This window comes from Glandiceps talaboti, chromosome 10 (genome assembly GCF_964340395.1).
Source record: "Glandiceps talaboti chromosome 10, keGlaTala1.1, whole genome shotgun sequence".
In the NCBI taxonomy this organism is placed as follows: Eukaryota; Metazoa; Hemichordata; class Enteropneusta; family Spengelidae; genus Glandiceps; species Glandiceps talaboti.
The window spans coordinates 12,075,001-12,086,907 of record NC_135558.1 but is presented as its reverse complement, the minus strand read 5'-3'; the positions used below and the strand labels follow the sequence as shown (position 1 = coordinate 12,086,907).

The following is an 11,907-nucleotide window of genomic DNA, read 5'->3' as shown; positions in this document are numbered from 1 at the left end:
ATTTACGGTATTATTTTGAATTTTGGCACCTAGCTATTTAATTGCCAAATACAATTGTTTACTAAAACTATGCGATTCGTAGTATTGTAGCGGTCAGTCCATATCAGCCAGGGGTCCCGACATTGTATAAAGTACCATAAAGACGACCATATTACCATGGGGGGGGGGGGTAATCCACAACAAAAAAGTTTGGCCTTGTCCCGAATCTCTTTGAGTCCCTCAATGAGGTCTGACCACCCCTTTACCAAATAGTGTATTGTTCACTTCGTCACTGTTGATTTATCGGCATTATTTTGCTGAAAATAGAACAGGCATACATTTTCCTTCTTCACAGGATTAACACGATTCATTGTCACTATTGGTTTGGAAATACAATCCTCTAGTATCCCGACATAGTTGATTTGTATTGAGTTCAGACAATGGCATCGAAAGAAACAGACGAGGAGTTTAGCGGTAGAATCCAGGGTGTACTGTCATCAGGGTTCCTTTGCATCGGTCTAGCAGTAGGCTCAGCAGCCGGGCTGTTTCAAGCCATGTCGAGGTTAGGAGAACCGAAAATATCCAGTGAAATCGCTCGAGAAGCTAATAAGAAAGAAAGGCAAGCATTGTATCATCTATATCCTTATCTTTTCGACTCTTTGATTCGAGAACAATATTTATTTTAAAGGATAAATTTGTATCTTACATATTTAAACAAGTAAAAGGAACAGAGTGTAGTGGTACAAATCGGTGCTAGTCTGGGACCATGTACGTCATATCGAGACTCAGTGGTCCTTTATCATGTATTAAGGGGAGAACCATTTGATTTCTGGGGGGGGGGGTTATGGAGGATTTTGGAAAAAAAATTGTTTCCAGGTGAACAAGAAAAAATAATTTTGATCCTGTAATGGCTTGAGAAAAAAATGTCATAACAGACAGAAGTGAAAAAAAAAATTGTCACAATGCACCAGAATTGAGCAAATTTGGAAACTTTATTCTCATGTATTCTTTGGCGGCATGTTGTCATAGGCGCCGCAAATGTTTTTAATACAAGTATAAATTCCTGTTTTTTTCCCAGCACTTATCATTAAAACATGCACTATATAGCTCTGCTTTAAACTCAAGTGCACACAAAGTTTACCTTTCCTTTTCTGACCCAAGAAAACATATTTCAGGATTTTTGTTGCAATATCTCAATGACGTAGTCAATATGTGAAGGGGACTATTTGGCTTCTGTAAATTAAGACAATTTAAAAAACAAGACAGGAGTCAATAAACTAGTGTTAAAATCAATATATTTTTCTTTCAATGTAAATCTCCTATAAAGATATTTTCTTCTGGTTCCTGGTACTATGATGGCTTAAAGGAAAGCAATTCACAGGGGTCAGGAGTACTGCACTCCCCAGATCAGTCAGCTCCTCTGGGATATTTTACCAGTCATCTTTTGTACATACAAATTTATGTAGCAGAAGTATGGTTGGCAGACAGACGTCGTTCATACTAACTGCTAATTCTTCTACTTGCACAGAACAAGTTATTTAGAGGTACAGTTGTGAACCATTGTGATGTGGTATAGGTATGAACAACGCATGACAAACTTAATGACTAATTTAAAAAAATTTGCACTACTAGTCCATTTGATAAAAAAATGATGCAGGACTGACAGTAGAAAAAAAATTGCTGTCACTCTGATTGGATTAAAAAAATTTGCTCCCATACCTACTTCCTCCATACCCCCCCCCCCCCGAAATCAAATGGTTCTCCCCTAAATACATGTACAGGGGTTGGCCAAGAGGTCGGTACGGGTCAAGTGAGCAAGTGTCAAGAGAACTCGGCTGCTACTGCTACGGACCCTGCTAATGTCTATAGACTCACCAGTACAACATTCCGTTTTGACAGCAATGTAACCCTGCACATTAGTTCATGGACACTTAATTATTGACTGCGTGTCCCTATCACTACGAGTGACGTGTCTTTGTTATTGAGATATATGAAACTTACAGTTCTAGGAAAGTAAACTCAAGAAAGACTCGAATATGGAAGTTAATTGCTAAGAAGAATACAGGAACAATGATTTTAGTAAGCCCTTTTTTACCTTCTGTAATGAAGTCTGTGTGTCTGTGTGTGTGTGTGTGTGTGTGTGTGTGTGTGTGTGTGTGTCTGTATCACCATTTTTCGAAAAAAACGGCTACATCAATTCAAACTAAATTTCATAGACATGTTCCGTAGGGTAATGGCAAGAACTGGTTAGGTTTTGGTAATAATCCGATGAATATTAATGGCCAATTTGAGTATTTAATCAATCGAACGAGTATAAAGTTGGCGTCAGATTCAGGTAGCTTTATCTCATGAACGTTATATTGAGCATCAGGTGGCCTCAGATCCGAATCTGAATACTAGTATGATGCCAACTTTATACCTGTGCTCTACACTACTGAGAAAGACTCTGTTTTCAGGGGTTTCATGCCAACCTTATTTTGTGTTTCCCTTGGATCTGCACTCTGCATTAGCTGCACAAACACAAGAAAAAAGAAGACCGAGGCAGGGTATTTAAGTGATTCAAACTCACCAGAAAACATTTTTTTTCTTGGCCTTAAAATAGGTTTACAATGAGCGTGGAGTTCACAAACAGGTGAAATATTTATCATCGTTTCAATTTCGTCAAATATGGACTTACCATTTTCAAATTTCACACACTGATGCACAGATGAATAAAGAGAAATCGTGTCTTTTTAGATTTTCGAATAGAAGTTTAGGAAGTATTATATTGACCTTGAACCGTCTCCTTTTTACCGTGTTCTTTTCCGATTTCTCTCGATAACAAACTACCGCTGTTTGTTGCAAGGCTTGTACATAATCATTTATCTAGCTCTGTATCTCAGGATATATACACTCTCACATATTTATCAAGTGTAATAATCTATAATTTATACCCAAATGTGTGTGGTCAAAATATGGAAAATAGACCAAGCCTCACCTAGCCTAAATTTCGCGACAATGTATCAATAATGGTGACCTATACATTTACCTCTATATAATGAGTGTAAAATGAGGGCACGCCACTCAACAAAATCATGAGAATGTGTAAACTCGTGGTGGGACAGAAAGAAGTTCAACACGCACATGCCATATCCCGGGTATGTGGGATCACGAAAGCCGAGTGAAGTTGAGGATGGCAAACTTTCCTGTGCTGAGAATAGGAGGCGGGGCGGGCATTTGAACAACATTTTTGACAACTAACTTTCATTTGGACTTGACGAATCACAGATATAGAGCTAAATTTCTTGCATAAATCCTTACGGAAGGCATTCAGTTTAAATCTGGTCTCGTCTCTCTCACCACTGCACTGAGGCCAACTTCTTCACTAATCTAATAACAGTATCCCAACTTATCTCCAAATAAAAAGAGAAAACACATGACAAACATTTCAGAGTCACCATGTCGTAATTTGTCATTCGTTCTTCACCTATAATGTTAATGCAACGCGATAACAAACATATAACGATAACAATTCGACCATGGTACATGACGAACCTTGTAATTTATATTGACCTTAGCTAATCTCTCTCTTTCTTGTTAAATCGCACGGACTCTCCGATCATTCCCCATCATGACAGTAAAAAAAAACCATTCAACCAGAAAATCGGACCATAACATTATCACTTACAGATGTTTACGTAACACCAGAATGTAAACAACTTTGTCAGTGAACTCTGCAAACTACAAACGACCCTGAACTTGCCCTAAATAGTTGGATTTCAACTTTCTCCAGTATCTTCAACAAGCATGCTCCACTCAAATCCAAGTGAGTTGTTCGTTATGCAAATCTACCTTCCTGGCATACCCTTGAACTTCATAATGCACGCTACCTTAGAGACAAGTTGAAAGCTTCAAATAATACCGTCGAATACAAGAAACAAAGGAACTACGTAAACATGCTTACATCATCCCTCAGGAAAAATTATTACTCTAAGCTTATTGCCGACAAATCCGATAATATCAATATTTGGAAAGCCATTCATGATCTTCATCCCAAGTCTTCTCCGTCTAAACCCTCAAAGCTATATGTTGATGGCACTGACATCTTCTATGTATATTGCCGAAGCTTTCAACAGACATTTCACCGACATTGCAGACGCTCTCAACAAAGATATTATGCATGAGACTTTTGATCCCACTAAGTTAAATAATTTTGTTGACTCTAAAGACATTCATTACAGCTTCCGAATTCCACTTATCTCGCAAACGAAGGTTTTGAAATTCCTTCTGGATTTGGATATTTCTAAGTCAACCGGATATGATTTTATAAGCGCTAAGATTTTGAAATATACAGCTCCTTATATTGCTACACACATTTTTAGAATTGTTAACCTCTGCATAATCAATAATCACTTTCCATCTGCTTGGAAAATTGCTAAGGTGCTTTCTCTTCATAAAAGTAATTCTACTGATAAATGCTCCAATTTTCGACCCATTTCTATTCTACCTTGTTTATCCAAACTTTTAGAATCCCACGTTCACCAAAGTCTGTATCTTTATCTCAACAAGTTTAATCTTCTTTAGTCGATTTAATCGGGCTTTTGTTCTGGTCATTCTTGTCAGACTGCTCTCACTTATTTCGTTAATCAGTGCTATACTGCAATAAATAACAATAACTGGAGTGGTATCATTTTTCTTGATCTCTCTAAGGCCTTTGATCTTAAGAACCATTCTTCGGCTATAAATTGGTTCACTTCATATCTTAAGGACAGGAAACAGTTTGTTTCCTTTAAAAATAGCAATTCTTCCATGTTATCTATTAAGTCTGGCGTCCCTCAAGGTTCTATCCTTGGTCCTCTTCTTTTCCTCCTCTATATCAATGACCTCCATTTAGAAGTTGAACACTGCCATACTAATACCTATGCTGATGACTCTACTCTTCTATTTTCCTCCCCTGATATTTCCACAGTAAATCAAACTATTAACGATGATCTGTCTAAAGTTCACACCTGGTGCAATCAAAACCATGTGATCATTAATACAAATAAATCTAAAGTAATTCCCCCTAAAAAGAACCTTTCTTTGCCCACTTCCTTTTCTGTTATCCATAACAACGCGTCTCTTTCCTTCAGCGAAGTTGAAAAATCACTCGGACTTATCATTGACTCTACACTCTTACATTGTCAACATTTGCATGCCAAAGTATCTTCTAATCTTGCAGCTCTTCGTCACATTGCTAAATACTTAGATGTATCTACTAAAAAACTTTTCTACTTTAGTTATATTCAGCCCTTTTTTGACACTTGTTGCAACATATGGTCTCATGCAAGTAAAAGTGATATTGACAAATTATATAAACTTCAGAAACGTGAAATCCGGCTAATTTTAAATATTTCTACCATTGAAATGCAATCCAAAGGGATTTCCAGTATTGACCTTTTTAAACGACTTCATATTTAACTATTTGAAAAGAGATTTCTATTTAATAAGTACATTCTGATTTTTAAATGTCTACATAACCTGACTCCAATGTACCTCTCTGACCTCCTTCATAAAAGGAGTTCAAGTAACCAAATGAGTACCCGTTCCTGCACCAACAATTTTTTGTATTTACCATTTCCAAATTGTTGTATTTTTACTCAGTCATTTAGATTTGAAAGCTGCAAACATTGAACATTTTACCTTCTCACCTTATCAGTATTACGAATTTAACTTGTTTCAAAAAATATTTAAATTCATACTTATTTGAATCTCTTTAATCCTTTTACATTGTCTGTGAGGGTCACATATACATACGTATGTATGTACACACATACACTATCAGATGAACAGACAGGCATAACATGTACAGACAGACAGGCAGACATACAGACAGACAGACAATACTGTAATGATAACTACCTTATGGGAAGTGTATTGATTTTTTTTCCAAATGACATTCCTTCCTCCAGATATGTACGAGAGTGGCTTGGAGGTATGGTAAATGGAAGAATCATTGACTACAATCCTGAAGAGGAAACTTATTCTATACCCAAGTCACGTTTGGACTGTCTCCTTGGTGGACAGACTCATACAAACGTTTGCGGTATATCACAACTCATACCTACACTATGTGATGGCTATAATGAGGTTTTAAAATGTATGGAACCAGAGGGACCAAGAGGTAAATATATAATAAGTTGTATTATAAAGTCCTTAAACATTGGTTACTTTCAATGACAATGCTCTCAAATTTGCTTGCAAGTCAACATGTTAACCATTTGATGCTAAATGCGATACCACTTCTAGACTTTGATTTTAATCTAACACCATTTTTTTGTATTGTGTGTGGCTGAAAGTTCAGTATAATGGAGCCTTCAGCAATTACAAGGGCTAGGAGAATTAGAGGGGCGTCATACTTTAGAAAATAGCACTTTGACTAACTGTATTATCTAACTTACCATAATCTTGTGAATTTGGCATCCCATCGCTGCCACCAGTTCTATATCCCACTGCTGCGAAATCAGTTAGGGTCCATTGGGCCTTATGTTATACCTTGCATGGGCCTTATGATTAGTATCCTTGTAACAATGGTAATGAACAGGCCAATGATGCCTTAAATTATGGCTTTATGCATACACTGTATGCAAACTCAATGAAATATAGCCGATAGGTGCACACTTAAAGAACCCTCAAAAATCAATAGTAATTTGATTGTTGATACTGTACTTTGCATTGTTATTAGCTATGGATAAGAGGTGCTCAAAACATGTTCATTTTGACTATAGCTTCCTTGTGACCATGGTAATGAACAGCCCAATTTGCCTTAAACTATGGCTTAGAGTTAGGGTTAGGTATGATAACGTCAGACCACATCATCAGATTGCTGCTGACAACCATATGGCATATAGTGAGGAGAGAAGTAGGTCTCACAGGAGTAAACAGGAACAGTTTTGGTAAGGTATTAGGGATGATGTTGTAGAAATGTTGACCTCAGTCCCAACCATGTTTGGAGTGTGCCCATCTAGTGTTTGGGAGTTAACGTTCTTGCCTGCAACTCAGCCAATGAGATCCAAACACATGTACAGGTATTAATGCAGTCTTTTCATGCAAATATACTGTGGTGGTGGTAGTAGTTGGGGGAATAACCAATACCTTTAAACTTTGAACATGGTAGCAGCGGTGGGATTAATTCCTTTAAACCATTGATAATGTGGACTAGTGTCCTTTTCTATGTCTGACAGTATTGAATCCATGATGATGATGATGATGATGATGATGATGATGATGATGATGATGATGATGTTGCTGGTGGTGGTGGTGGTGGTGGTGGTGGTGGTGGTGGTGGTGATGATGATGATGATGATGATGATGATGATGATGATGATGATGATGATGATGATGGAATCCTTTCACAACTTAAATTTACTTTATAAATTCGTTTAAGTACGAAAAAGTACAAAAGGGTCAATTAAATTGGCAAACACAAACTATAAGTCCAATATTATTAGTGTTCACTGCTTTGCTGCCATGCAGCTTATGGATGGAAATGTTGACATTGTTTTAAGATGGAACTTCTTTTTGTATATCTGTTGTATATTTGGGGATTAATTCATACATATTGTGTGAGTACTCATCTGTCGCCTGAAACCCAATCCACTATATCCCCTGTAATGATGAAATTTCACAGATTGGAAGGAATAATGTATTTCTAATCTTTCCAGGTGTTCCATACTCAGTTTATAACAAATTTCACGAGGTGATGAACAAGATATCGTCTACTAGGTTTGCTGGTAGTATTCCAAAATTCCTAAGAGACATGGATGACTTAATGGCAAAATTAGGTAAGCGGTATCAAACCCTATCCTTCTATTTGGAGCTTTCCTATTCATACAATCATATACATATAGGCAAACGGTGAAGTGTCTTGGTGGTTTTGGTATATACATATGTATGTGTGTGTGTGTGTGTGTGTGTGTGTGTGTGTCTATGTCTGTGTCTGTGTATGTGTCTGTGTTTGTGTTTGTGTTTGTGTTTGTATTTGTGTCTGTCTCTGTGTCTGCATGCAAGAAATTCTTGAAATGGAAAAATACACCATGGATGTGGGAAAATTGTCTTTCAACTGGAAAACTAAGTTTTGATGTGTTTAAGTTTAAAGGACATGAACATCAAATACCATGCTTGTTATAGATAATCCAATGGATTTTGTTATACAAGACAATTTGAGAGAATCAAACTAATGACAGTAGTATAGTTAAATTTTAATTAATATCTTGATCAAATCCTTACCCAAGTACATTAATATCACAGAAGTCCTTCTAAAAAGATAGTCCGTTTTCCTTTGTTAATGCAGAATCTGGTATCATGGTATGTGACATAGGATGTGGCAAGGGTACAACGATTCTCGAATTCGCCCAAGCATTCCCAAAGAGCACCTTCTACGGCATAGACTTTATAGAATCGCTCGTAAAGGAAGCTCAGGCTAAAGCAACTGAATTGAATCTTCCAAACTTGGTGTATTACTGCTACGATGCTGCCAAGCTCCCTGCTGATTGGTCAGGAAAATTCGAGCTACTTCTGTCTATTGATTCACTTCACGACCAGGCTCGACCAGATTTGGCATTGGAAGAATGCTACCGAGTGCTTAAGAGTGATGGCCATTTCATTGTTATTGATATTGATAGCCACACTAAAGTATCCGATAATTTAGATAATCCGACCGCGACTACTTTCTATGTTGTCAGCTTGATGCATTGCATGCCGGTATCTTTATACTTTGATGGTGGGTTTGGTCTAGGTACTATGTGGGGTATGGAGAAGGCAATTGAAATGTTTGAAGATGCAAAGTTCACATGCGAGAGGCATTTTCACCTTGAAGGTACACCAGAGCGAGTTTTTGTGTGTAGAAAATAGTGAAGTAAATCGAGGCAATCTTACAGATATGCAAAGTAGGCTTATTAATTAATTAATTAATTAGCTTATTAACAAGGTTGAATGGATACATTTTATCACTACATTTTCTAAGGGTGTCCCTATTTTTTCTGTTTCTCATTACCCGACCGGCCCAGCTTTTCAGCTCCGGCATCAAAAATGTTTTTATTTACGCCTGTTCTTCATATTTTACGGAAGAGCACCCTCTCTGGCAAGAATAAGCAAGTGTCTGAAGTGTCGACATCATCTGTAGTCATGGCGGCGGTAGCGACACTTGTTCACGTAGAGAGCATTTATTTCATGGCGGAAGTTATTTAAGTAGGGGGTTGAGAACATACCAATTGTGTAGTGACGCTGGGAAAGGGCTTGTTATCAGGAATCCAATAAAAAGAAGACAAAGGAGGAAAAGGAGAGGCAGAGAAATTTGAAGGAAATTATGTGTTACTTTTTTCTTCTTTTTTTCAATCGACCATAGTTGCCATGACAAAGTAATCAGAAACAGAAAAAAATAGGGTCAACGTAGGGTACCCTTAATGAAATGAACTGTAGTGTCAACCAAACAGACATCAATGAAGAAGTCAAAACATTGGCACCTGCATGTGTTTGCCTCTGGTTGTAGTATGTTTACCAGTAAATGGTTTATTTCATAAATGTAGCAAGCTATCTCAGTGTAGAATATGCAGTTTCTTAATGGTTTTTGCATGGTTGTACCAAACACAGCCTGTGAACGGTAACTTGTAATAATCAATACATTTATTATTAATTATACTATACCAGTATATTGATGGTGGAAATCGAGGGATCTGATTGGTCTAGACATCGAACTAGCGCGTCTAAAACGAGTGATAATGCACTGCTGGTACGATAATGCACTGCTGGCACGCGTCCAAATTTTGTTCGTCTACGAGCGTTGAGTTGTAGTCCGCCGTGATACTGATAGTGAACTCTTCGAATTGTCAGAGGAGGATTTTCTCTCAATGAGACAATATTTTATGAGAAATTATGAAGGAAATTTCGAAAGCAACCCAGTCATCGCGTATTTGTTCAAATTATCGCATACTACATGTACTAAGGTCAAGGCGCTAGGCATGCACGAGATCGGTCCCAGCCTCGGCGCGGCTGGAGTGGAAACATTGGTGAGCTGTCGATGTCCTGTCCTGTCATAAAAATGAAGCAAGTGAAAGAGCTTACACTGGCCGACTTACCATTAATCTAAATAGAAATTTGTCTGGGATCCTGTCCTAGAGTATCAGTCATCAATCCGAAAGGGAAATCCTCAAACCCGAAAATCTACTGACGTAACTTCCAGTAATATAAATACATTGTAAATATCAACCTGTCTATCACTTCATCGAGTCACGAATTCGACTGGGAGCGATCGAAGCACGCTGTGTTCAATAAACCACTTCAAGTTTATACCTTGAGTCAAACAGGTTGTTTATTCATCACTGTGCACTTTTAATGAGCCGATCACTGTACAGATTATCCCTAGAAACAACGAGCAGATAAAATAAATCCAGTCGCTGCACGACGTTCACATTGAGGCCAAGATCAGCTGTCTTGAAAAGCAGCGTTATTGTTATGCAAATTAGACACAGAGGCGCATATGAAACATGTGAAACGAGAACTAGAAAACGTTAGTTCTTATCTTGTTTCCGATATAATCAATATACTAGTATAATATAATAGCGATAAACCACCCCTGGGGAAGGTATACCACTCGGTTTTGACCAGTGAACTCAATATATGCACTCGCTATCGCTCGTGCATATATTTCGTTCACTGGTCAAAACCTCTTGGTATACCATCCCCAGGGGGTGGTTTATTGCTTAAGTTTAACTCATATTAGGATCTACTAATTTGTCTTTTCGTCTTTTCTGTTCTTTTTATCTACATGAGGGATTGTACTTGTGTTGAAAATAAATAATAGTATTCACTGTAGAAGATGTAGAAAATTGGTGAATATTCACCTCTTTGTCAGTCATATTTTGAAAACATACTATTTAGCAATTAGTTCAGTTTTGTACTTTTTTGGCAATTTTACCACAACTATATAGTGTATAAGCTTGCCTGTGAAATAGACGTCCAGTTCAATATTGGAATGGTCACATGTTGTCCGTTCCACCAATATAACCCAGAGGTTAAAGACATCTCTTAACGCTAATATAGGAAATGGACTTTCCATTCATTAAATATGCCCCCAGATTTAATTGAATGTTACTCATTATTTTTTTGTGAGAATAAATGACGTGAAGCTATAATTATGGACTTAGTTATTTTCTTTAAGGTTATACGAATGGACTACTACACATTACTTGATGTGGAGAAAACACTACGCTAGTGTACGCCCCTACCCTTATGAGATGACAAAGTCTAGCTAGCAAAGCATAGAGCTAGAGCACCTCTACGTCATGTCATGCTCATCTAGATAATTTTACTCCTGGGTTTATATTCATACTTATAGAAAACGGACCTTTTATTTAAAAACTGACCTCGATGTTGACCTACAATCTAGGCAAAAATAGTACACCCTCACACATCGGAGAAAGGATACCGGTGAGGGGGAGCGACACGACGTGTCTTACAGTCTGAATGTGTGTGTGCGTGTGCTGCGATTGGGGGTTATTTTTAAGACATAATTTAAGTTAGTCTGTAACATGGTTAAGGTGCACCGTGATGGATGCATCGGTTAACCCCTCTAGGAGGCTGGTGAGGGTGTTACGGCATAACGTAGTTTACAGTCTACATTTAATCAAGGGTATATCAACATCTTGTGAGAGAATTTACATACATACATACACCACACCACAAGCATCTAAAAATTATGCTTTTACCAAGTTAGAAATAATAAAGTATATGTCATAGTTTTTTTATTGACCTTGCTGATTTGAAACAAACCAAATCCCAACATGACATTTATTTAGCCATGGTACAAATACAGCCCGTTTCAAGTTACCGTTCACCGGCTGTTACAACCATGCAGACACCAAAAAAAGAAACTGCATGTTCTTCACAAGATTGCAATTTCTTGCTTCACAT

At 37.6% G+C, this 11,907-nt stretch overlaps 1 protein-coding gene across 1 annotated transcript; it reads left to right on the top strand.

The window, feature by feature from the left end:
• Positions 1-419: 419 nt before the first annotated feature.
• Positions 420-8,850, top strand: LOC144440594 (S-adenosylmethionine-dependent methyltransferase Rv2258c-like). Its single transcript, XM_078129979.1, has 4 exons — positions 420-598; positions 5,910-6,121; positions 7,662-7,781; positions 8,291-8,850. The coding sequence occupies exons 1-4, from the start codon at positions 420-422 to the stop codon at positions 8,848-8,850; spliced, it is 1,071 nt and encodes a 356-aa protein (XP_077986105.1).
• The last annotated feature ends 3,057 nt before the right edge of the window (positions 8,851-11,907 follow it).

Excerpts from the sequence above, each read along its gene's own strand:
- LOC144440594 (XM_078129979.1), top strand. The coding sequence starts at position 420 with ATGGCATCGAAAGAAACAGACGAGGAGTTTAGCGGTAGAATCCAGGGT. Across the intron at positions 599-5,909 it reads GAAGCTAATAAGAAAGAAAG|ATATGTACGAGAGTGGCTTG; the intron begins GCAAGCATTGTA and ends TCCTTCCTCCAG. Across the intron at positions 7,782-8,290 it reads TGACTTAATGGCAAAATTAG|AATCTGGTATCATGGTATGT; the intron begins GTAAGCGGTATC and ends TTGTTAATGCAG.